Consider the following 25840-nt stretch of genomic DNA (forward strand, 5'->3'; position numbering starts at 1 on the left):
GGCAGCAGGTGGAAACCATCCTTAGAAAGAAGCAGCCGAGCCAGCAAGGAGAGCTTGCCATGAACCCAGGAGCCAGGACAGGTCCGGTCCCCCACTCTGGGATGCGCCCTTTCTCCACCCTGCTGCCTGGAGCACAGATGCTGCCTTGGGGCCACGAGGAGGACAGCTGGCAGAGTGGTGAGAAGTGTTGGGAACCTCACCTGAGGGACGGTGGGCCGGTAGCAGAAACCCCGGCAGCCTGCGTTCTCCCCGCACAGCAGGGCTGTCTGTCTGGAGCTGGTACAGCCGCTCCCCTGCACAGGAGGACGCTGCCCTCCACCCCTACTGCAGAACTCTGGCCTCGTGGCCATGAGAGAACTGTGCCCCCCCCAGGCCTCACAACCAGGAGCCCACCTCTCTGGACCACCAGCGCTGGCCAGAGGGAGAGGTCCCATGTCACCGACACGGAAAGTCTTGTGTGAATGCCCGGTTTGGTGATTAGGAGATGAGATGACGCTGGACAGATTCTCCTATAGATATTTACTCTTATTATTTCATAGAATAGCCAAGAGGATTGTCAAGATAGAGCATTTAAAAAACGAGAAAGCAAGAGAAGCAGAAATCACATTGCTGAGTGGAAGAGGTAAATTTGGGTATCCAGGCTCGGAGAGAAAGGCCAGCTCTCGGGAGCAGGCTGTGCACCCCGGGGAGGCCAGCGGGCCCTCGGGAAGGCTCGTGAGCTCTGGAGCCGTCCCATGACCCAGCGCCAGCTCCATTGGCTGCGTGACCCTTGTTTCCTCATTTGTAAATACTAAAGGTTGTCGTGGAGCATAAATAAGATAAAAACACATGAAAGTTTTTGGCTCAGCACAGCACCTGGCATCTCATGATTGCTCACGATTGTTGCTTCTTGTGGCCTCAGTGGCGTGCAGTAAGGTGAGCCAGCAGCAGGTGCCGTCAGGACAGAGAGTCTGAGTTGGGACACGGAGGAAGCCCTGGGGCCTGAGTGTCACAATCCCACCGAGGACGAGAAGGTCATCTCCTGCCCGGATTCAATTCACTTCTCTGAAAACTAAAAGTTGGGACAGATGGTTACCATGGGGACATGCAACTCAAATGTCACCAGTTCAAGGATTTAGAGGGTACAAAATTTTTCCATTATCTCCAGGCTGTCTTGTCCCCACTTGTCTGACCTGTTAAAGGGGTTCCTCAGCTGGGACCCGCTGGCTCTCCACATCGCACCTTGGGGAAGAGCAGGTGCAAGGACCCTGCTCAGGAACCCTCTGAGGGCTTAGAAGACCCACAGTCCTCCCCCATTGTGATGGCGGCTCTGATGCTATGGCAACGGTGGGTCCCCCTGCACCTTCCCTCCTGGTAGAGGCTGATGGTCAGGAGCAAGGAGGAGGAGTGTCTTGCAGATGCACAGAGTTTCCGAGGCAGTGGGGAGGTTATTGAGCCAACCTCAGCCACCTTCAGCTTCCTGCAGAAAATGGCCAAAGGGAGACGCTTCAACCCAGCTTTGGACAAGGACGGAAGATGGGTGAGAAAGACGGTGGCTTCTCTGGCCTTTCTTAGGCCACATGGGTGTGGTCAAGGTCACAGAACTGACTCTAGATCCCACTGCTGCCACTTCCCGTGGCATCTCTTTTGACAAATCACTTACCTAACCTCAGTTCCTTCACCTGTGAAATGGGACTCTCATAGCGCCCTTGGGAGGATTAAATGAAACAAATCGTGTGTGTAAAACACTCAGAGCTCTTGTGAGTGCTCATGAGGCAGTCATTGCTGTGTGCTCTTTTTCTTTTTTTATAACGTCTACCTTGCAGCATACTCTATAATCGACTATGTTATGTATGCTGTTTCTCTCCCCTCCTAGAATATAAACTCCATGGGGGCTGGGATCTTTGTCTTTTTATTTACTGATTGTATCAGACCAGTATTACATGGAAGAGTTAACACTTTTTGTTTGTTTAAAAAGAAAAGGAAAAATAGAAAACACCTTGGAACATTTCAGTCCGAAGGCTTTTAAAAACTAACTTTATGGGGTTCCTGGGTGGCTCAGTTGGTTAAGTGTCTGGCTCTTGGTTTTGGCTCAGGGGTGGTGAGATCGATCCCCGAGTCAGGCTCCATGCTCAGTGCAGAGTCTGCTGGAATTTCTCTCTCTCCCTCTCCCTCTGCCCCTCCCTCTGCTTGTGCAGTCTCTTTTTCTCTGTCTCTCTCAGAAAAAATAAATAAAATCTTAAAAAAAACCAAACAAACTAACTTTACCCTCTGGATGTGATCTTGGCTTAGCAGCTTACTCTGAAATCATAGTTTCTTTGTCTGTTAAATGGGAGCATAGCGTACCAAGGTTATGGGGCTATTGTGCAGATCAATGAGACCATCCAGAGAGCTTAGTATGATGCATGCAAACAGAGTACCCACTCCGTACTTGTTAACTATTCTGTATATTAATATTATACATCTACATTTTTTCTTATATACCCTGTTCATTCCTCAAAGATTTACAGTAATGTATGGAAAATATTCACAATAAAGCAGGAAAGCATAAAAAAATAAAGATTCAGAATCAGTTTGAATATATTTAAGAATAAAAGGCTGAGACGGGGAAGATATGTAACATACACCAGCCATATGGCTTACACGACTGCTATTTATATAATATCATCGGATTTGACTCTGAGATTCCTGGCAGCCAAAGTAAAATGGGAAATAGGATGAACTACATAACATAAGTCAGTCTTGAAGAGAAAAATGCAAGTTTCTCAGATTAAGTAGCTTCCCCTCTTTCTATCACCTACAAGATCAACGACGATTGTGTTTGACCAAGTATCATAAAAAGCTGACTACAGTGAACCAAATAAGGGTTTGTATTTCCCAAGCAACAATAAATTTGGAAGGAGGCGGTTCAGGGCTGGGACAGATGCTCTCGGAGCTCATCAGGTCCTTTTTCGTCCTCTGTTGTGTCATCCTCGGTATGGAGCCGTTCAACTCAGGCGGGTAAATGAGGGGGAAGTCAAAGGACAAAAAGAAGACATCTGTTGGCTAATTCAGTCCCTTTTCATGGGGGAAAACAAAGCTATCCTGGGAGCCCCGCCCTGCAGATTTCGGCTTTGATCTCTTTGGGTCACATGGCCAATTTCACTGCCAGGGAGTTTGGGGAGGTATATTTTTAAGCAGCCACATGGCCACCTCAAACAAAGTCAGGGTTCTGTTCCATGGGAGAAAGGAGGAAAGAGCATTTCCTTTCCTATTGTGATCCCAGGACAGTGCCGGGGGGCCGGGCTCAGGTGGAGAGGCATTACCTCCCAAAGTCTGACTTGAGCATTTGGGGTGGGTCCCTTCTGCTGCCAGCACCTCAGAGCTTAAGAAGAATAATGCTGATCATGAAGTTTCCCGAAGTAACTTGCAGACCAGTTGGGAAAATGAAAGAAATCGTTGGCTTTGAGTCAGCAGCAGCCCATTGGGGAGGACAGTAATTGCCACATTAAAGGTGACAGTCATTTTGCAGTTGACCTTGCTGGTTGTAATCTGGCTGTTGCCGGGGAGGACAGGCTTTTTCCATACACTTTCACCCTCCTGTTTAATATTGCAGTCATTGTGTGATTGAATGCAGCAAAAATTTCACCGCCAACTAGTTAAAAAGCTATATTTCATGGTTACAATATCCAACAGAAGGGTTTATTTCACAGCTATCATGTTATCACCATTAAATATATATTTTAAAAGAGTGAAATTAAAATGCTAGAGACTTTTTTTTTCCCCTAGTGATTTAGTCCTTAGACTTCCAGCATACCAATGAACTCAAGTCAGTTGTCATTTAGCTGGGGAGAGGGATCATTCCCGACGCTAGAATGACTCCCACCCCCGCCTGACTTTTCGTATCTGCCCGGATGGGAGTGTTGGCACAGCCAGACTGGAGGAAGGGAGAAAGGAAAGGTTATAGATCTGGAGGCTCTTTGTACTTTTTTATATTTACTTTGGAAAAAGAATTGTTTTAGGACATTAAAAGATATAACAGAATGAGTTGGAAATATATAGTTTGGCTCGGGAAAATGTCTAGAGTACCTTGTTACGTGGGAAAGCAAAGAGAGCAGTATGCATCCTGCGGTCCAGTTTTTGTAAAGCAATCGAAGCCCCTTCCGCAGGCTACGTGTTTGCGTGTGAGCACTCAGCCGTGAATATTGTCATCTGGGGTGACAAAAGGGGAGGGAGAAAGTAATCAAAAGTTCCTCTTAAATAAATAGGCATACTTGATGTTTAGAAACCACATGCATAATATGACCCTATGTATGCAAAATTAACCATATATATATACACACATACATGGGTGTACATTCCCACAGGGCTGTATGAAAAAGAGGGTCACCAATGAGTTCAGGGGAATTTGACTTTCTTCTGTTTTTATGTTTGAATTTTTCAAAACCATGAGTATGTATTACAACTGTAATCAGAAACAAATAAAATTATTTTTGTTGTGGAAAAAAAGAAAATGTAATGGATGCACTTAGTTAAGAAACATTAAACAGTGGAACATGATGGTGAGAAGAAGGTCTTCCTCCTTCCTGGCTCCCTTCTCCCTCCCTCCTCCTCCAGGTCCCCCGGAGAGCCTAGGGGCTAGTTGAAACGATGGTTGGGGTGCTGCCTGGGCTGCAGGCTCCTGGCTGGTTGGGTGCTGGCCGGGTGCTGGTTGGGGTGCTGGCCCGGCACTGGCTGGGGCACTGGCCAGGCGCTGGTTGGGGTCCCAGGCAGGCGCTGGTTGAGGTCCCAGGCAGGTGCTGGTTGGGGTCCTGGGTGGGTGCTGGTTGGGGTTCTGGGCGGGTGCTGGCTGGGGTACTGGCCGGGCACTGGCTTGTGGTGGTTTCACTGCCCTGACCGCCATTCCTGCAGTCATTCACAAGTGCTTACTGGGAGTTCTTTCATTCGGATGTGTTCTGCAAGTCAGGTATTGTCTTGTGTGCGTGGATCCTTTATATACAGAAATGGCCTTGGGTATAGATCTCATTCTGGTTTTCTCCTTTCCGCTCGGCACTGTGTTTAAATGATGGCACGTGGCCATGTGTCACCTAGCCCATTCTCACTGCCGCGGAGGACACCCCACCAGGCGTACAACACGTAGGATGTAACCTCCCCACTTTTTTACATAAACAGTAACATACTGAACAGACTCCGTGCAGGAAGTGGACAGAAGCTACCTGAGTTCACAGTTACCCGGTGACGTGAGAAGGGACGAGGGAGCAAACAGCGTGGGCCAAATTCCTTGTAATCCAGCAGAAAGGAAGGAGCAGTGGCCTGAGCAGTGGCAGTGGGTTTGGGGATCGCGGAGGGGACAGCTGTGAGCAAAACTGGAACCTGCCAGCTGGTAGAGAGCACTCCCGGTGTTTGCATTTTCCCTTTGAATCACATCGACCCTGTCGAATAAGTATTATTATTCCCATTTTACAGATAAAGAGATTGGGGCTTAGCAATGTTCAGTGTCTTGCACCAGGCTCACCTCAAGAGAGAAAGCCAGGCCTGGATTCAGAACTTTTGAATCTATGGTCTGTGACCCAACCCGTGAATTACGGTTCTTCCCCAGTCGGAAGGCCTCCGTGCTCCGGCGTCTGCGAGGTCACCCCCTCTTCCTAGAGCAACCCACACCCGGTGACCGATCCACGAGGGAGCACAAGGCCCCGGCCCCTCACCTCACTCAGTACAGTTCTGAGAAGTCCTCCCAGGCCCAGAGCTCTCTGTGGGGTGGCTGAGGCCCTTCTTGGGACCTTTCCCTCTGCCCAGGCCTAGTTCCTTCCCCGCTGTTCATGGGGAGATACCAACAGCCTCCCCAAATAATCTTTATTATTATGCTTTGTGTCCTATCCCCCAGTTTTTCCTCATGGATTTTCTCTGCCCCCTCCCATTCTACCGTCTTGGTGGAGACTCAGCTGTGTTTTCGAGCCTTCTCCCTCCTGCAGGGGGCTGGCTCCCTCCTGTGAACACGGGCAGGATCCTTAACCACCCTGTGGGGAGCCCCCTGACCGGAAGGAAGATCTCAACCCACTTCTCTCCCCTCAGAGCACAGGCACACCCCCTTACCAGGGCGGAAGTGTTTCCAGGCTTTTCCAGGCACGGGTGCAGTGGGGGTGGCCCCGGTAACTGGAAACAGCTGGCAGGGGTGGCCTGGGGCCATTACAATGTTTTTTGTCTTGGAAAGAATACTTGAAAATTATAAAACTGATGCCATTTCCATCGCACACCAGAAGCACCCAAATGGCGTTTTAATCACATTACGGAGGAAGCCCCGATCCTTGGCTTTGAGATACAGTTGGTCTGGTTTTAATCACGCGTGTGCTGGTTTCCCAGTTTCCTCAGATTGGACTAACACAGAAGACACCAGAATCCAGCACAAGTGCCATGTTAAAGGAGCCCCACCGTCCACATTCGTCTTGGCAAGTGGAGGGGAAGCTACCGCCGATCTACAAAGCTCGGGAGAAGGTGAGTCCAGAGCGCCAGCCCGGGGCACCCGTCCCTGTGGCTCTCCACGGGAGGCAGCCCCCCTGGCATTTCTGGCCAGCCCCTTCTTCTTTGGGAGGAGCTGCTCTTTTGTCATCCCTGGCTCCGTAAATACTGGTAGCGTCCCACTGCATGTCCTGGTCACTGTGACACCCCTGCTCTCTAGAAGGAATTAGCTCGTGGTCCAGACAATCAAGGTAGGCTCATCTGTGGACAAGGAACAGCACCTTTGGTCAGAGCTCCCAGATCATTTGCAGGCACATTCTGCCTCCGAGTCGTGAGCAACTGCAGGGGCAGGAAGTGGGCTGAAGGAGAAGGAGGTGTGGACCTCGCCCTTCGCTAACTCAGGATCATATTTGGGCCACGGCTCTGGTCTGCCAGGATCCTTATTGGTCAGAAGAAGTTTGGTCTTGATGGCCTCAAAAGTCCTTACCAGCTTTCAATTCCATGAACCTATGCACTTTTCCTTCTTTGCCTCCAAAGAAGGTGTTTTGAGAGAGAATTCTTAGGATTTTCTGCAAGGTCCCCAGTAAGGTCGAGTTTTAAAACCTCGAGTTGGGGTGCACGGCCACAACCTCGCTGTCCTGTGCAGTTTGCTCCTTTCCGGCAATGGGTTTCATTCTTAGTTAGGGGCCCCTTTGCCTCCTCTGTGTTCCGTCCATGCTACAGTATGTCGGTGCTGAAAGCACGTTGGGCTTCTGATGTGTGTCTTTTCATCTCCTTCCTCGATCTTTTCCAGCAAGCAGTAAATAACAGCTTCCCCTTCTCCGTGCACGACAATCGGCACAGCTTTCAGAGCTCTGGATGCTATCTGGACTCTGTGAGTATTTCTCTCCACATTACTAGTCAAACTGGGAACGGCCCTGGGAGGCACGGTGAAGGGAGAGGTCTTTCCTCAAAGCTGGAACCAGGTCAAAATGAATGCCTCATAACAGGTTAAAAAAAATGCATGAACCTCTCAAAGTTCCATGGAACTTTCTGCACCAGCGGGCATAGTCATTCTGCCTATGTTTGTGTGCACTTCCTGCTTCTCAAAGTGCCTTCCTTCTCCTAAACTGTCTCGTTCATGAGATTTCTTGTGAAGATCTAGAATGGGAAGGAGGGGTTGCCTATGTGTTTCTGGTGGGCAGAACCACACCCCACAAGGAGAGGTCGGAGGAAGGGGGCTTACATAATTCAAAGGACTTCCCAGTCACTGGAGCTGTCTTTCCCCAGAGGCGGTGAGTTGCCCTGAGTGGAGAAAGTAGAGTCTGATAGCCCTTGTTCGTGGCGGTTAACACAGCACTGTGCCATGGAAATGTAGTGAGCTGCGTACGTAATTTTAAATTTCTAGTAGCCATGAGAGGTAAAAAGAGTGAAATTAATTTTTAATAATACATTTTGTTTAACTCGAAAGCTTCCCAGTTTATCGATTCAACATGTCATCAATATAAACATTATTTCTGAGATAGTTTACATTCCCTAAACTAGGTCTTTAAAATCCTGAGTGGTACCCCTCCATTTGCAAGACCCACATTTGAAGTGTGCATGTGGCCGGGGGTTATCAAACTGGACAGGGCAGGGTTAATATATCTGAGGTAGGGCGATCTCTGAGAATCCTTACCAAATCTGAACGTCCATGGTGACGACGATGATGCCGTACGTGTCGCCCACCATTTATTAAGCATTTGCCATATGCCAGCATCTCATACTCATTTAATTCTCATGACAACACTGCTGGCTAATTACTCTTACTGTCCCCAGTTTAGAGATGGGGAACCTGATAACAGGGAAGCTAAACAACTTGCCCAAAGTTACTCTTTCCTCTAGGCTACCACAGCTAAGCTAAATTGAAGTCGTTTAACCTAAAAATTCTGGTTTGCATGAGAGACTATGGACTCTGGGAAACAAACTGAGGGCTTCAGAGGGGAGGGGGTGGGGGATTGGGCTCGGCCGGTGATGGGTCGTAAGGAGGGCACGTATTGCATGGAGCACTGGGTGTTATCCGCAAACAATGAATCATGGAACTCTACATCAAAAACTAAGAATGTACTGTATGGTGACTAACATCATCATCATCATCATCATAAAAATAAATAAAATAAAAAATAAAAATAAATAAATAAAAATTCTGGTTTGCCCCTTTAGCAGAGTGTTGAATACAGATCTAGAATACCCACTCTGCCTGCCTCTCTACATGGAATGCTTAAAATCGTTTTACTAAATTATCAAAGTAACATATGTCCTTTACAACTTTCAAACAGTACAGAATTAAATAAAATTAAAAAAAAAATTACACTCTTTCTTTTCCTCCTCACAAAGCCACCTTGATGCCTCACAAATAATGGTGTGGTGGGTAAGATTGGAGAGTCTTTGCAATTCACATGCAAACATACACGTATAAGTGTGTATCTTGTTAATGCGATACACAGGATTGTACCACAAATATTTTGCCAGAGCTACGTTAGTCTCATAGAAAACACTGGAAAATTTCCAACTTTCTCTACATTTAGGAATAGTTTACATAAGGTGTGAACTTTCAGTTTAATGAGGTTAGGTTTAGATAGAATCTGCCTATAGAATTATTTGGATTAAAAAATTTTTTTTTAAGTTTTTTTTTTTTTTTACTGTTTTACCCTTTTAATTTCCCCATTGATTATTAATCTATTCAATTGATTTCTTCTCGTGTAGATTTTGCTGATATGTGTTTACCTAAAATTTATCTATTTCTTTTCAAATTTATTGGTGTAACAACTCCTAAAATAAAGATAATCTTTTTTGGTTGCATGTTTAGTTCATATACTTGCAAGTGGTTTTGTTAATTAACTTATCAAAACTATGAATATTCCTCGGATTATTGCTTTGGCTACATCCCAATGGTTTTTCTAACTGAAGTTTCACTGTTATTTGCTTTCAAATAGTCTATGATTTAATTTTTGATTGTAAAAATAGTTTAGAAGAATGTTTTGAATTTTCTACATGGTTAGAATTTTTCGAGATTATCTTTCATCGCTAATATCTAGTTCAATGGGTTATATTTTTATAAAATATGGATTTTGAATAATAAAGATTATCTCTGTTATCTTATACATGATTAATTTTAACAAGTATTTCATGGGTGTTTAAAAAGAACAGATATTCCCCATCTGTTGATTACAAAGTTCTTTATTTTATTAATTAAGCTCTTAATTATGTTATTCAAATACTTCATATTGTTTTCTTAGTTTTTGTCTTTATCTGTCAACTTCCCCTTCTAAGATTATTCTTGAGTTTCTAAATTCTTTTTGCCTTATATAGTTTAATGCTATATCTTTCTGCATAAAAATTCATGAGTGTTTTATTTTCTTGGTGGCTTTTATTATTTATCAAAATAAAGTATTTCTCTTTACATACTTTAGTGTTCTTTAGCCATGAATTTTAGATTGCAATATCAGCTTTGCCACTTATTTTCTTTCTGATAACACTCATTACTGTTATTATGGTTTATTCCTTTGTCTTTATACTTTTTAGTCATTTTGTGTTGGTTTTCTTTTTTTTAATCATAAATAAAATAGAGCATGGTTTTAAAAAAATCCGAGAGTCATTGTTTCTTTGTATAAGAATTTCACCCATTCACATTGTTATGATAATTTGTGTTTTGGGTTTTATTTCTGTTACCTCCTTTTGTTTCCTATTTACCATGCTCCCATATTGTTTCCTTTTTTCCCCTCCCTCTCCTGACTTTGCTAGTTTGAATTTGTTTGCTCGCTCTGACTTCTCTTGTCTACTAGTGGTTACCCTTAAATATAAATATTTAGGAAATACATTGGCACTCTATTACTCTATGACTATACAATTTAATATCTATAGCTTTTCTCCTAAGAATAAGGCAAGCCTGCAGTGTACTGACCTCCCTCACTTTCCTCTCTAAGTGTTCTTGTGCTGGGGGCCAGGATATGCTTTCCCAAGTCATGAAGATGCCATTTTCATTGGATAACGTTAAGTGGCACCTCCTGGGGTTCAAAGCAGTCAAGTTGAAATGCTAGGATTTCAGTTCCAGATTTCGCTCTCTCCCTTCTTCCCTCTCCCTCCCTCCCTCCTTCCCTCTCTCTCTTTCTCTCTCCCCTCCCTTCTTTTCTTTTTGTGGATTCTTACTTGAAGTTTCAATATATTTCATAGTCACATTATCAGCAAGTAAGTAGACTTAATTATAAGCTTTGCTTGTTCCTTTCCTCGTAGCTCTTTCCCTATTCATTTTGTCTTTTCCTTTTACCTGGTTTTTTATTTTTTTCTGGAGTATCTACAAGTACATTTTTAGAAAGGTGCTTGGGCAGCATGTTCCTTTTGTGCCTCCAGGGCCAGTCTCCCTCTTTCTCTCTGCCTTGGCACCAGGGGCTGATCTGTGGGACTACATTCTTCCTCAAGCCCCTTAGACTTGGAGCCTCTGCACTGTCCCCACGGGGTTCCCCACAAAGAGTACCTTTACTAAACTCTCTTCAAATTACTCTAACTGGAATGTGCCACCTGCTGCCACTCTGAATGATACTGGTTCTTATGAAAAGACAAAGTCACTTTGCTACAGACAGTCCCTCACTTGCGATTTTTTTCAACTTACCCTGGAATTGTCAGATGTCAGTCCATTGTGCGTCCAGGACGATCTGTAATGTAAAGTCTGTGTAATCTAACATCTCGTAGTCTTTTCTCCTAGTCTTTTGTCTAAGCATAGTGTTGTCTTCTAATTATGATCAGATCAAAAGCACAAAATTCTTCATGTGTGAAGTCCTGAGAGTTAATGAGGAAGCCTGTGGGCAGATCCCCAAAGGTGTTGCTTCCTTCACAGGAAAGAATCTAGCCTCTGTGGACTTCTTAGAAGGAGAACGGTCTATCCCATTGAATGCTGGGATGCAGCCAGTGGCAGATTCACTGAGGTGCCACGTAGGTGCAAAGAACCTGCCCAGGGTGCCTGGGAGTCCAGGCTGGCTAATAGGCTGTTTCCAGCTGTGGTTTCTCTAGTTCTACCTTCTATGTCTCTAGAAGACCAGTCCTGTTGATGGAAGTGGAAGACCACAAGAATAATAACAAAATGCCACCGGCATACTCGGAGTGTTGATGTACAGCCTTTAGCAAGTCAGTAAAGGATACCTCTTGTAGTGGTTGCCATATTGTGCATTAAGATGTAGGATGTCATGTAGCTGGTTTTACTAAAGACCTCAGAACTCTGTGACCTTGAATATTTTTCTCCTAATCTTATAATTCTTCCACAGGGCCTGGGACGTAGGAAGATCTCCCCAGAGAAAAGGCAACATGTTTCAAGAAATTTCAATCTCTGGGCGTGTGACTATGTTCCATCTTGTCTTGATGGCTTTTCAAATAACCAAATATCATATGTCTATCAAGAAGTTGTGGTGGTCCCAATTTTCAGACGCTTCCCAAGACGTTATAATGAGATATGGAACTCTTTTAAATTTATTCCTCAGAGAAGCTATACAGAGTTTTTGAAAAAGAATCCAAAAGTAAGGTTTGCTATTGACAAAAAGGTTGGTTCTTCACTGGAGCCCTAATCCTTCCAGAAGGTTATTGATGAGTTTTGTAATATTGGTATTGCACTGAATATTCTAAAAGTACACGTTTTCTGGTTCAGCCCTACTAGTTGACATAGGATTTGTTTAAATTAGAGATTAGACATTGTATATGCCTTAGTGCTGAGGTGAAGTATTCTTGCAGTGATAACACAGAGATTAAAGTCTTTATATTGAGAAACTAGAAAAGCTACAGTTTGTTACCACCCCCACATTTAAAATATTTCTGTTTTTTAATAAGGTTGAAAACATTCCAGTCCTTATAAAATAAAGATATGTGAAGATATACACACTTTAAACGAAAGTGCTTTAAATGAAAATGTATTTAAATGAACTTTAAAATTGCCACACTACCTTTGGGGGAAGTTTAAAAAATTATGTAATTGATATATGATTGCATTTTCATTCTGAAAGTTCAAACAATTCAGAGGTAGCAGGAGTTCCCCTTGATTTCATCACGTCTCTAATCCCTGTCCTGTCCCCAGAAGTAAGTTAACGTTTGTTTTTATTCTGTGCACTTGTAATCGCATACATATGTATAACTCCATATGCATTTTGAACATAAACTGTTATACAGCACGGTGCTCTATAACTTTCTTTTGATATCTAACAATGTATCTTGGGAGTTCTTACGATGTCAGTATGAATAGACTGGTTTGCTTTTTCAGCTGCTGCACTGTATTCCCTAAAACGGATGCACCACGTTTTTACAAATTACCTTATTAGTGAGCATTTGAATTGCTTCGACTTTTTGCTTCTCAGACCTGGTGCTACACGAACATTTTGCTCGACCTCTTTGGGTGCATGTTTATATGCGCCTCTGGAGTCAAATCTGAAAAGTTATCCTCTTAGTGCTAGATGGGATGATATGCACAGTTCAGGTTTTAATAAATACTCCCGAATTACCTTAGAGACTGGGCCAGTTAAACTCCTACCAACGGTATCTGTACATTTCAGTTTCTCCCCCTCAAATTATATTTTATTTTATTTTATTTTATTTTATTTTATTTTATTTTATTTTATTTATTTGTTTATTTGTTTAGAGAGAGTGGGGAGGGACAGAGAGAGAGAGAGAGAGAGAATCTTAAGCTGAGCATGGAGCCTGCTTAAGGTTCTCTCTCTCTCTCTGCAGGGTTCGATCTCACAACCCTGAGATCATGACCTGAGCTGAAATCAAGAGTTGGATGCTTAACTGACTGAGCCATCCGGGGGCCCCTCAAATTATCTTTTAGATATTTAAGGATATGTAAAGACAAAAAATGTTACTTGTTTTCTTTTTTTTTTTTTTTTAAAGATTTTATTTATTTATTTGACAGAGATAGAGACAGCCAGCGAGAGAGGGAACACAAGCAGGGGGAGTGGGAGAGGAAGAAGCAGGCTCATAGCGGAGGAGCCTGATGTGGGGCTCGATCCCATAGCGCCGGGATCACGCCCTGAGCCGAAGGCAGACGCTTAACCGCTGTGCCACCCAGGCGCCTCTGTTACTTGTTTTCTTATTTTACCTTTCTCTGATTATTGGCGAACTTGAGTGCCTTTTCCTACTCAACGGTCCTTTGTATCCCGCTCCTATAAACTTACCAGTGTCACCAGCACTCCTATAAACTCACCAGTGTCACCAGCACTCCTATAAACTCACCAGTGTCACCAGCACTCCTATAAACTCACCAGTGTCACCAGCACTCAATGTCAACACTTGCTTGTTTGTATTTGGATATTTTTCCTAAAGATGAATTTTAGAATAAGCTTGTCAAGTATATCCACTAGTAATTTGATAGAAGTTTCCCCAAATTTAGAAAATAGTTTATAGGAGAATTGATATCCTTATGCTACAGTGAATCTCACCATTTATTCAAATATTGTTTTATGTACTTCAGTAAAGTTTTATAGTTTTCTTCACGTAGTTCTAACATGTTTCTTTTTTATGTTTATTCCTGCATATTTTGAATTTCCGTGGCTCTTTTGAATTTTTTTTAAGTTACACTTTTAGGTTGATTTTGACCGACGTGTAAAAAAGCTATTGATTTCTGTATGTGAATCTAGTATTTGACATCTGGCTAAACTTGTAATAATAAATATTCCGAAAAAATAAAAATAAAGTTCTAATGATTTTTCAGTGGATTTTTTGGATTTTCTATGCAGACGATTGCATCATTTGAGAAAATGATCGTTTGTATCATTTTTCACATTCATACATCACCCTCCTTTTATTGCATCAGGTACAGTTTGAATTATTGGCACAGATGGTGCATATCCTTATTTCTGAACGTAACGGGGCTGCTTCTAATGTGTGGCTCTGAAGTCTGAGTATTGCTGTGGGTTTTAGACAGGTGATCTTCATCCAGTTAAGAATGATCTCTTATTCTTTGTTTCTTGTTTTTCTCCCCCTAAGTTATATTGTGAAGTCCATGTAACATGTGCACATGGGAAAAAGAAAAGGAGATTAAACAGTGAAAAATGGTTTCCCTAATATCCCTGACTGCAGGCCCCACTTTTTTCCTCCAGCACCAGCCCTACTGACTGACACTTTTTATATGCATCTTTTTCCAGGTTGTCTGTATACTTTCATTCTCTCTCTTACACACCCCCCGTTTCACAAACACCAATGGTAGACACCATTCTACTGTTGCTTTTCTGCTGCTACACTTATGAATGTTATCTTTGAAGTTTCGAAGTTGTTCCTTATCAGTACTTTTAAATCTTCTTTTTTGGAAACACGGTTGCCTGGTATTTCATTACATGGACGTGCCATGGTCCTGGAATCTTCTAATGGCCATTTATGCAGTTTTCTGTCTTTTCCTTCTATAAACACCTTTATAGATAAATATTTGCATCCGTTTACAAGCAATTTCTATATGGTAAAACTCATAAAAATAAACTAGTGCAACCAAAGACTATGTGGATTTCAATTTTAGTTTATATTAAATTTAAAAAATTTTAAGATCAAATTTTCTGAAAGGGGCTGTCCCCAGCTTACAACTTCGCCAACAAGATATGAGATCTGAGTGCTTCTCTTTCCCCACCCTCATGCATTAACAAATTTTGGGGTATTTACCAATTTGTTAGCTAAGAAATGGTAGTGTGTTTCAATTTGCATCTCTTTCATTGTGCGTGTTGCTATTGAAAAGCCATTTGTGTTTCTCTTGCTGTGAACTGTTTATCTGTATCTTTCACTAATTCTTCTATTGATTCATTTGTCTTACTCTTCAATTATTTGCACGATTTCTTGATATATTAAGATATTAAGGCTTTTGTATCAAATGTTGGTTATTCCCTCTTGGTGACCATATAGATTTTTTAAATTAATAGACTTTATTTCTTAGAGCAGTTTTAGGTTTATAGGAAAACTGAATGGGAAGTACCCAGTTTCCATATATCCACTCTCTCCCCACTCATCACCACCCCCCCCCCCCAGTTTCCCCTATCATTAACGTCTTAGGTGTGGTATACACCATATTTTTAGTTCTGTGTGTACTTTCATGTGGTAAAATGTATGAATCTTCTGTTTATGGCTTCTGGACTTCATGCCTTGCTTAGGACCCCCTTAGTGTGAATTATGAAATCTAAGATTTGTTGTAGTTCTTATTGTCAATATATGGGGTGACGTTTTAGTACGTGATGTTTCGGCACTTATTGGGATGATCATATAAATTTTCTATATTAATCTGTCAAGGTAGTAAAATATATTAATGGATTGCCTAATGTTGATCCAGACTCACATTCTTAGGGACCAACTTTAGTTGGGTATGATATGGTGTACTATTCCTTTGATATTAGTCTTTTGATGTATTATTCTCTTGATTTGATATGTAAAATTTTAAGGGACTTCAAAATGAATTGTTTTAAAAGATTCATTCATTTATTTAGAGAGAGAGTGCACAGGGGGAAGGGGCAGAGGGAGAGGGAGAGAGAGTCTTCAGCAGACTCCGTGCCGAGCATGGAGCCAGATGTGGGGCTTGATCTCATGACCTTGAGATCACCACCTGAGCTGAAACCAAGAGTTGCATGGTCAACCAACTGTGCCACCCAGGCCCCTCTAAAATCTATTTTTTAAAAATATTTTACTTATTTATTTATTTGAGAGAGAGAGAAAGCGTGTGTGCTGGGCGCGCACAGGAGGAAGGGGAAGAGCCAAGGGGGTGGGAGAGGGACAAGCAGACTTCGAGCTGAGTGCGGAGCCCAATGCACAGGGCCTGATCTCATGAGCGGGCGACCATGACCTGAGCCAAAACCGAGTCTAAGGCTCAACCAACTGAGCCACCCAGGAGCTCCTCTAAAATCTATTTCTACGGTGTTCTGACACGGCATGTTATAAGTTGCAAATAGCTATAGAATTTTTTATGAAATCTCCTGGGCCTGGTGCAGTTTTCAGGTACGGATCTTTGAACATCTTCTCAATGTGTTTTATGAAAATTAGTCTTTATTTTCTATTTCTTTTTTTCTTTTTCTCTAATTTTGGTCACTTTTTTTTGGCGTTTATTAATTTATTTATATTTTTTTAGTAATCTCTACACCCACCATGGGTCTTGAACTCACAACCCCAAGATCAAGAGTGGCACACTCTTCCTACCGAGCCAACCAGGCACCCCATCTAACTTTGGTCACTATTATTTGTAGAGGAAATCATCTGTTTTATATCGATTTTTGAATTCGGGGTATTTCATTTAGTTATTCCTTTAATCTTTAAAGTTACGTCCTGTCCTTTGACGTGTTAAATGTTGTTCACATGTCTTTGTTCTCCTTACCAAATCTACATTTTTGTTGCTGTTGTTTGCTTTTGATCTTACTAATTTACGCTTTCATGTTTATGTATTATGTTCTTGGGTTTATTTTTATTTCTTTATGGCTTCTCAAGGTGAAAACATAACTCAATTATTTGCATCCTTTCCTGTTTTCTTGTGAATGTAGTAAGGCTGTTTCTTTCAAAGGCCACTCTGTAGATACATCATGCTTCTCCACATACTGTTCATTTTATTTTTATCAATTTTTACTTTTTTTTTCTTTTTTAAAAGTTTTTATTTAAATTCCAGTTAGTGCACATGTAGTGTAATATTAGTTGCAGGCATATAATATAGTGATTCAACACTTCCATACATTACCCGGTGCTCATCACAAGTGCACTCCTTAATCCCCATCACCTATTTCACCCGTCCCCCCACCCAACCTCTCCCCTGGTAACCATCAGTATGTTCGCCACAGTTAAGAGTCTGTTTCTTGGGGCGCCTGGGTGGCTCGGTCAGTTAAGTGTCTGCCTTCAGCTCAGGTCATGATCCCAGGGTCCCGGGCTCCCTGTTCAATGGGGAGTCTGCTTCTCCCTCTGCCCCTCTCCACTGCTCGTAATCTCTCTCTCTCTCTCTCAAATAAATAAATAAAATCTTAAAAAAAAAAAGAGTCTGTTTCTCGGTTTCCCTCTCAGACGCATAGATCAATGGAACAGAATAGAAAACCCGGAAAAGAACCCACAACTATATGGTCAGTTAAGCTTTGACAAAGCTGGAAAGAATATCCATATTAAAGTAGCTTCTAATTTTCTTTTTTAATCCAAGAATTATTAAGAAGTATATTTTTTAATTTATTCTTTTGTTAGTTTTCATCATCTATATCTTATTAATTGACTAATTTTTGCATTGTGGTCAGTGATTAAAATCTATAATTTCTGCTTACTGAAAATTTAAAAAATATTGTGGCTTAACACATGGTCAATAATTGCAAATGTTCTACGGGTATTTGAAAAGGATGTGTAATCAGTCTTTTAAAAAAAATTTATCTTGGGTGCCCCTGGGTGGCTCAGAGGGTTAAGCGTCTGCCTTAGGCTCAGGTCATGATCTCCAGGTCCTGGGATAGAGCGCCCACGTCGTCGGGCTGCCAGCTCAGCGGGGAGTCAGCTTCTCCCTCTGCCTGCCGCTCCCCCTGCTTGTGCTCTCTCTGTCTCTCTCTCAAATGAATAAGTAAATTCTTTAAAAAAATTAGTTTGAAAGAACTATAGATTTGTAAAAAATTGTAAAAAAAAAAAAAGTACAGAAAGGTTCTGTGTCCCTTTCACCCAGTTTCCCCTAATGATACTCTCTGGCATAGTTACAATACAACAGTGTGTTCATTTTCTGTTGCTTGTAGCAAATTGCCATAAACGTAGAGGCTTAAAACACCCATCTATTAGCTCATGGTTTGGGCACACGTGTGGTTGTGGCAGATCTCAGTTCCTTGTGCTTGTAGGACCTAGATGCCTGTTTCCCCGTTGGCTCTTAGCCACGGGCCATTCTTAGCTCCTGGAAGTTGCTGCTTAACTCGCTGTATCACTTCAACCAGCTTCAAAGCCAGCAATGGAGTTTAACTCTCTCTTACATTTTGTGATCTTTCTCATTAGGAAAAGTCTGTTTGTTTGTTGTTTTTAATGGGAGCACACAATTAGATCAGACCTACCCAGTTTATTTGTTTTTTTAAGATTTTATTTATTTAGATGGGGAGAGAGAGAGCACAAGCAGGGAGAGCAGTAGACAGAGGGAGAGGGAGAAACAGTCTCCCCACAGAGCAGAGAGCCCAACATGGGGCTCGATCCCAGGACCCAGAACCCTGGGTTCATGACCTGAGCTGAAGGCAGACGCTTAACCAACTGAGCCACCCAGGCGCCCCAGACCCACCCAGTTTAATATCCATATCTTTTTTTGTTTGTTTATTTGCTTGTTAACAACAGACCTTTATTTCTCACAGTTCTGAAGGGCTGGGGCGTCCAAGGTCATGGCGGGACAGATTTAGTGTTTGGTGAGGGCTCATGTGGCAGAAGGACAACTCCGTATCTTAAGGTCAATTGACTTGGGTCCACAATTACACCTAGACAAGCCCCTTTTTCTGATAACATAACACAATAATGGGAGTGATATTAAATCACGTTCACATCTGGGCAGTTGCGTGAATAACAGTTTCTTACCTTGAAGAGCACACAATGTTTGGTCAACCAAATATTCCCAACCCTTTGTGTTGGTTTTGAGGGTATAGTCATTACTGCCCATCTCGGGGGACTGGGTTCATCCTCAGCACCCCCTTAGGGAGAATTCCCTGTTGAGGACCTTCAGATCCTAGGAGAAAGATTGCAAGGAGACAGTAGAGTCCTATTAATCCCTATCACAGCCTTTACAAACTGTTTTCATAGTCACTAACATTAAGTTTCTAAAAATGACACACTAAAATGGAGAGACTACCCAGTGACATTTTATACACGTTAAATCAGTCCTCAGGGAGGTTTCTATTTACCTTTCCTTTTCTGAGGGAGACTGTGTGAAGGCTCCTTCCTGTTCCCAGTTTCAAAGAGATGCTTTGTTTTGGTTTTGGCTTGTTTTAATAGAGTGCCTTATAGCAGATTCGATGACATCTGAGCTGCTTCTGGTGTCCAGTCCTGCTTCTTGGCACCCCTGCCTCATCCAGACATTCCAAGTACTTGAATGCTTGGAAATCTTTTGGGGATTGCCCTGGGCATGACTCTCAGGTCCCTGCCCCCACCCACAAGGTTATGTGATGAGCTCTTTGCAAAGCAGTCTCTGACTCTCTGACTTACAGGAATGCGGGTCTCCCGAGGTGTATTCCCTCCCATTTCCCTGTCTGTTCCCAGGGCCCCCCACTCCACCCCACCTCCCCCACACCCTCCCACCGCACCCTGCCTCGGGCCAAACTCTCACTTGCCTCACCTCTGCCTCGTCTCACCTATCTTTGCCCAAACACCAACAATCTCCGACAGCAATGACTCAAAATTCAACATCCTAGGGATGAAATTCACAAAATTACCAAAAAGGCGTGCAGAACTAAATCTGCAATTATGTGAAGAGGGACGAGGTGATGGGGGAAGCTCAGCCTCTGCTCTTTGGGATTAAAGAGTGAGGGGTATGTTTACCATAGACACAAACACAAATTAGATAACTTGCCCTTAAATCCAGCCTTCTCTCTTTAATTGTTTTCTACGTAAAAAGTAAACACCAATGTCCAACGACCTCACACCTCACCGTTTTTCTTGGTCCAGTGGACCAAGAACAAAAGGACCTCGGCCCTTGAATGGAAGGGGAGCCCTGAGGGACTTAGGTTGACTCCCCAAATACAATAACCCACTTTACAAAAATAAAAGTCTCTAATAACTTGGCACAACGTCAGTGACTTGCCATTGTTGGCTCTTTGTTTTAGTGTGCTGTTTTGAACAGAGGAATAAATAGCCAGTTAAAGAAACCCCAACTTACTAATCAATTACGTGCAGGTGTTTATAGATTTCTTCTGTTTTAATGAATGAGACTTGGACTTGTGCCATCCTAGAAATGACTTCCACACTAAAAGAACAGCTGATGGCTTAGTAATATTCTTTTGGAGAGACGCTGCCTGGTATCCATTCTAGAAGTATTCCAGGGGGCTTCAGTTCCTGTGCATGTTGTAAGCATGTGCATAGCTATTGGGTTTCTCATTTATAAAAATGCAGATCTAAGACCCTTCAATACGCGAGTTAAAAGAGCAGAGTGATGATTGCCTATATGAAGCCAACTCTGAAACACCCCCTATTTTTAGGCAGAGGAGCACATTCTCATTGGGTCTGTTTTGACATTTATGACTATTTTAGATCGCCTTGTGCCGTCTCTTTGTTTTTCACATTCTGTAGCTGTCTTTGGCCGAAGCCATCTCTCTTCTGGTGGCTCTGCACCGGATTCAGATGCGGTGGCTGTGCTGCTCCTGCCGCGGCCGATAGGATAGCCATTCCGGGGACGATGTCCGCTCGGCGCGTTAGTGGTCGACTGCAACTCCAATCAAAGTTCAGGACACATCGCTGCTGTCCCATGGGTCAAGACCAAAGGACCCTTCATCCAATTGAACATTTTTTTTTTAACCTACAGAATTGGTACCATATTGAGGACTTCTGGGGGGGAGAGCTGGGTGTGGGGGAGGAAGGGCTTGAAATGACAAGCTAAGTATAGGTTTCCCATATGTTCTGCTGAGTTCAGGGAAGAATCCATGCTGTTATGGTAACACCCTAAGAACCATAAAACAAGCAAGAAGAATCAATTTCCTCCTCTGGGCTCTTCGCTGCTGCCCGCAATCTTTGGTCCTAGTGTGATAGTGGGAGACCAAGATTGGGGAAGAGCCCCTTCAGCTGGGCTCTGGGTCTGGGGGCTTGGCAGCACTGCTCAAGCCCTGCTTTTCTCTGGGTAAAGTGAGGCTGGCACTTCCCAAACACGCTGGGTAGTCACTCTCGAGTCCTGGTGCCGTGTTGAGGACTCAGCGCTGTGTAAGTGTGAAATGCTGTACGTTGCCTTTATAAGTACCTATCAAAACAAATGAAAACATCTCATTTAACACGCAGTATTTAAGTAAACATGTTAAGAATATACCAAAATAACCCCCCCAAATATTAAACAACAAATCAACCCCCTGTCAGAGCCTGACTCACTGAATAAATGGAATGAATAAAATCGTAACTCACACGCTTGACTACGGCTCTATGAAATTGTTGAATTTGTTAGGCGTAGCGTGTGATTTCTGCACAGGCTAACCAAAATCACATCAAATGCTGTATTCTCCCACCCAGTCGAAATCGAACAGATCTGCAAGTTTCCAAATTGGGCAATACAGGCACCAGAGCACACATCCCATTTTCTTCCCGTCTTTCCCTCCCCCTGCCCAAATAGGAGCCAGTGTCAGGAGGTCAGGTCCAAGAAGCATTATTTCAGCTCCACCTGGGTGCCGGTCTGGCCACATCGTTTGTAGGGGACGACATGAGTTCCCAGCAGACAGAACATGTGCACTCATCACCCGGGGTCATATCGTTGTTCACGGGATTATAAGTGACCACGGTAGCATCTGGCATTCCCTGCCCAAGAACACACTGCTATTCCTTCGGCCCGAAAGAGAAATCCCAAAACTGTCCTAAGTCATCTCCTGCTGTTTATCACTTTGGTCTAAGCTTCCGTGATTCCCATCAGCCGCGAGTGGCATGTGCAATCCTCCTTCACAGACACCACCGCCGGCCCAGAAGAGGACGGCCAAGTCTCAACATCATCCCATGGGAGAAATCGGATTGTTCCTCCGAGAACAGACAGGCACCAAAGCCTCACCAAACCCGTGCCTGACATCTGTCACATTCGGCATCTTTGAAAGGAAGGATTTGGCTCTGTGTGCACGCAGTCGTTGAAGAGCTCAGTGCCTTCAGCTGATCAGGACAGCTCTGATTAAAGCAGATACGTTTGCCAACTCAATCTGGGCTGATTTCTAGCTCATTCCTAATACAGCCTGTCCCCCACTCTCCCCCCAACTGCCTCCTTCCCTTTGGGCTTCGCGTAGCCACATCCTCACGTGTACCGGTGTGAATACATGGAAAACATGCCCGACACCTCATGTTTACTCATCATTCAACGACTGTTTCCCAAGCCCCTGCTTTGGGCATTGGGGAAAGAGGGGGAGCAAGGACCGACTCACCCTTCCGCCTAGTACGCAAAGTCTAAACTCTCTTGGTTGGTGGAATGCAGCAGCCCCCTGGCAAGACTCACGATTTCAAGCGAAGAATGCCGATTAAGTGTGGATCAGGCAATAATACTTTGAAAGGTCATAACTATAATTTTATTAAGCTGTGATCAGGGAGATAAGATAAATGTCATAGAAATGTGCTTAATATTGGATACATATGATATTAAGGCACAATTACGAATTTGTGTTTCTTGTGTACATTAGAACTGGGATTTGCGTAGGGGCAGAAGCTGAGTCTAATTTTTTATCGGCTGGATGAGAAATTGATTTCAATTCTTTCCCTGCTAATTAAAGGAAAATTAGAAAAACAAACTATTTGCTAAAGCACTAAATACATTTTGATTACTTATGGATATAAGCAGTTATTTTGGTTTTGTTTATTTACTTACTGAAAGCCTAATGATAGGTAAAATTAAGAGTAGGATAATGGTAAGGGATTGTGGGCTTATTCAGCAGCTGGAATGAGGTCTGCTTTCCCATCTTATGGTTGGGACAGGACGTCTCGGTGCTTGTCCCGTTCACATAGAGCCGGCTGTGCGGGGAGATGGTGGAGGCACTGGGTGGGGGAGAGGTGATGGCAGTGGAGGCAGCGTGCCTGGGGAGGCAGAGGAAACCTCTAGCAGGTATCTAGGCGCTGGGGTTCAGCTCAGGACGAGGATTAGATACACAGGGAGGAGATGGGGTGCTTGCTAGCTTGATGGAGGAAGAGGGTCAGCAGGAGGATTTTTGTTTGTTTGTTTAAAACATTTATTACAGTTTTGGGGGTCCGAGTCAAAATGGGTTTCAGTGGACAGAAATCCAGGTGTGGGCAGGGCTGCATTCCTTTCTAGGGGCTCTGGGGAGACATGAACTCTTCACCAAATTGGGTCCCTAGTCATAATTCTCCTGCAACAACAGTAGATTGCATTAGCTCTTAGAGAACAAAATATATTGGGTTGGCAGTGGGTCTGATGTGGCCTTGACCCCTGCCTTATGAAGCGATGACCTGGCCATTCCACCCTGGCCCCCAGAGGGAAGTAACATTTCTTCTTTCTCCTCTGAGCTCCCACACAGCCCTGAGACCACTGTTATGTGAAGTATCAGCTTCCCCTCCCAGCTGGCAAGCACCTTGAAGACAGGCTCACATTCATCCCTTTGACCTTGACCTTGGCTCAGCGCTGAGTTTACTAGCTGGCCCTCACTGACAATACGGCGCTAATCAACGAGGGAGTGTTTCCAGATAGCCAACCACTAAAACTAGAGGGTTTTTTACTTTTAAGACTTACGATTCTTAACAAAATGGGCTTGTTCTGTGCTAGAAGCCGCAACGTTCATTCTGCTTTACAAAGCTACGGCAGGTGAGTACAGATGGCTCTACAAAGACGACAATGTCTTCCGGAGGCCATGTTTGTAGAAAAGAACCCGCCAACTCTTCCCCTCTGACGATGGATTCCCTTTAGCTATTTATTTCATAGCTGTGATCACAGGTAAAGAAGATAAATAATTTTTGCTCTGAACTAAATATATGAGGAAGTGCATTTCACCAGGAAAAGAGCACGCAGCAAAAACCCCTTTTCCCCCAGAGCACTGGTCAAGACTCACGAGCCCGGTGGGCTGGCCGAGGAATGTGGGATAAGAACAGAGCCTTTCAGGGATGTCACGAACCTTGCGGAGGCAAGGGGGGGGGCGCCCCCCTTCCGCCGCTGGGTGCAAAAGCAGGGAGCCGGCTTCTGCGGGCTCTGCAGGGTTGACCGCACCGTCTATACTGTAAGTGTCCAAACAACTCAGATTCAGAGAACGTGTTTTTTAAAAAGCACGTGTGTAACAAACACCCTTTATCCTTTCCCTTAAAAGACTGTACAAAAGGCCAGTTTATCGTTTTTAAACATTTGGACACCCCTCCCCCCCAAGCCCCCAGATTTTTGAAATCAAAGGAACTAATGGTAACGAATGTCCAAGGAGCAGACTCGAAGCTTAAAGGCCGCTGCGTGAGTACTAATGGCCCCATAAAGCATGGTCTTGCCTCCACCTAATGCCTCATTACTCACCGGCTTGCCTTTGTTCAGCCAGTATCTGCTTTTACAATGCAGCCAAACAAGGTGGAACTGTGTCCATTTATGGGAAAGTCAAAGACCAATAAATAAAAAGTTTAATTTCCTGATTCCCTGAAGTCGATGGGGCTTAGAAAATGCTCACCAATCCTTCCAACAATGGTCTCTCAAAAACCCGTGTGAGCAGCCACCTCGTATCAAATTTCATTGCTCATAAAAAAGAATCAGATAACGTTAAGTGAAAAAAAACAGGATACAAAGCACACTGTGTTTACAACTAAAAAACTATCTGCTTAGGGCTAAGAACGGAGCCCTACAATCGCGATCTGACCGCTGTGATAGGGGCAGGATTCGGGGAGATCGGTTTCCCTGTTGTCTAAATTTTCTGTTGCTATACGAGTCTGACCACAAAAAATTTAATGGGTCAGCAAAACAATTAATTGTTTACCAGATGCTGTTACTCAGAACAAGACCATCATGTGAGGCTTCCAAGTCAAGCAAACGTTTTTGTTTTTCATGTTTTGAACACTGCCATTTATTTAGAGTTTTCTGAGTATTATTTAGATAAATTTTAATTTATATCAGTATGTCATAGGCAAATATATAATACAATAAATTGGATTTGTAGACATAAATATGAAATTCAATCAAGTGCCATAGGCCTCCGTATCTCAGCTTTCATCTGGAGGGCTGTTGACTCCTAAACAGATGTCCCAGTTACCACCATTAATAAAAAGTAATCCCTCATTAGGTCTTTCACTTACTGAATTTTTCAAAGTAATTAATGATACTTAGGAAACTTCCCTTCCGTAAATATGATATAGAAAGATGAGACACGAAGTGAGTGTGTGATTCCATGTCTAAGAAGAAAATGGCGGCGGGGGGGGGCACCAGTTGGATGATTCCTGTGGACTGTCTACAGAGAGGAGATACTGCATGGAAATGGACAAAACCAGTTCTGACCCATTCCAGCCCACAGGGTCAGCACGAGCTTTTCATCCAGGGACCTTGTCTGAGGGGCTCATTGCCGCCTGTCGCTGTGTCTGTTGACGGGAGAGCTGGGGACGGTCCAGCTGGACTGGTTCTCTTGCCCCTCCCGCCTGCTCTTTCCCACCACCTGCATGAGCTTTTCAACCATTTCTCAGATGGCGGGCCTCAAGGTGCCCCGGACCCTTTCCCCTCCTGTCCTCTTCCCTCTCCTCTCTCTTGCACGCATTTTGTTGGCCAATCACTTATGTACAGAACCATGTATTCAGCAAAACTTGTGGAATCTTCCTGAGGTCCCATTCTAGGCCCCAGAGATGCAACACGAGAGAGAGT

At 43.5% G+C, this 25840-nt stretch overlaps 1 protein-coding gene across 1 annotated transcript; it reads left to right on the forward strand.

Annotated features, from left to right (window-relative positions):
- Positions 1-1468: 1468 nt before the first annotated feature.
- On the forward strand, positions 1469-11987 carry TEX36 (testis expressed 36). Its single transcript, XM_045809354.1, has 4 exons — positions 1469-1519; positions 6319-6450; positions 7208-7288; positions 11691-11987. Exons 1-4 carry the CDS (start codon positions 1469-1471, stop codon positions 11985-11987), a joined length of 561 nt encoding a protein of 186 aa, XP_045665310.1.
- The last annotated feature ends 13853 nt before the right edge of the window (positions 11988-25840 follow it).

The sequence above is a fragment of the Ursus americanus genome, chromosome 6 (assembly GCF_024610735.1).
Source record: "Ursus americanus isolate L20-20 chromosome 6, mUrsAme1.1.p, whole genome shotgun sequence".
Taxonomy (NCBI): Eukaryota; Metazoa; Chordata; class Mammalia; order Carnivora; family Ursidae; genus Ursus; species Ursus americanus.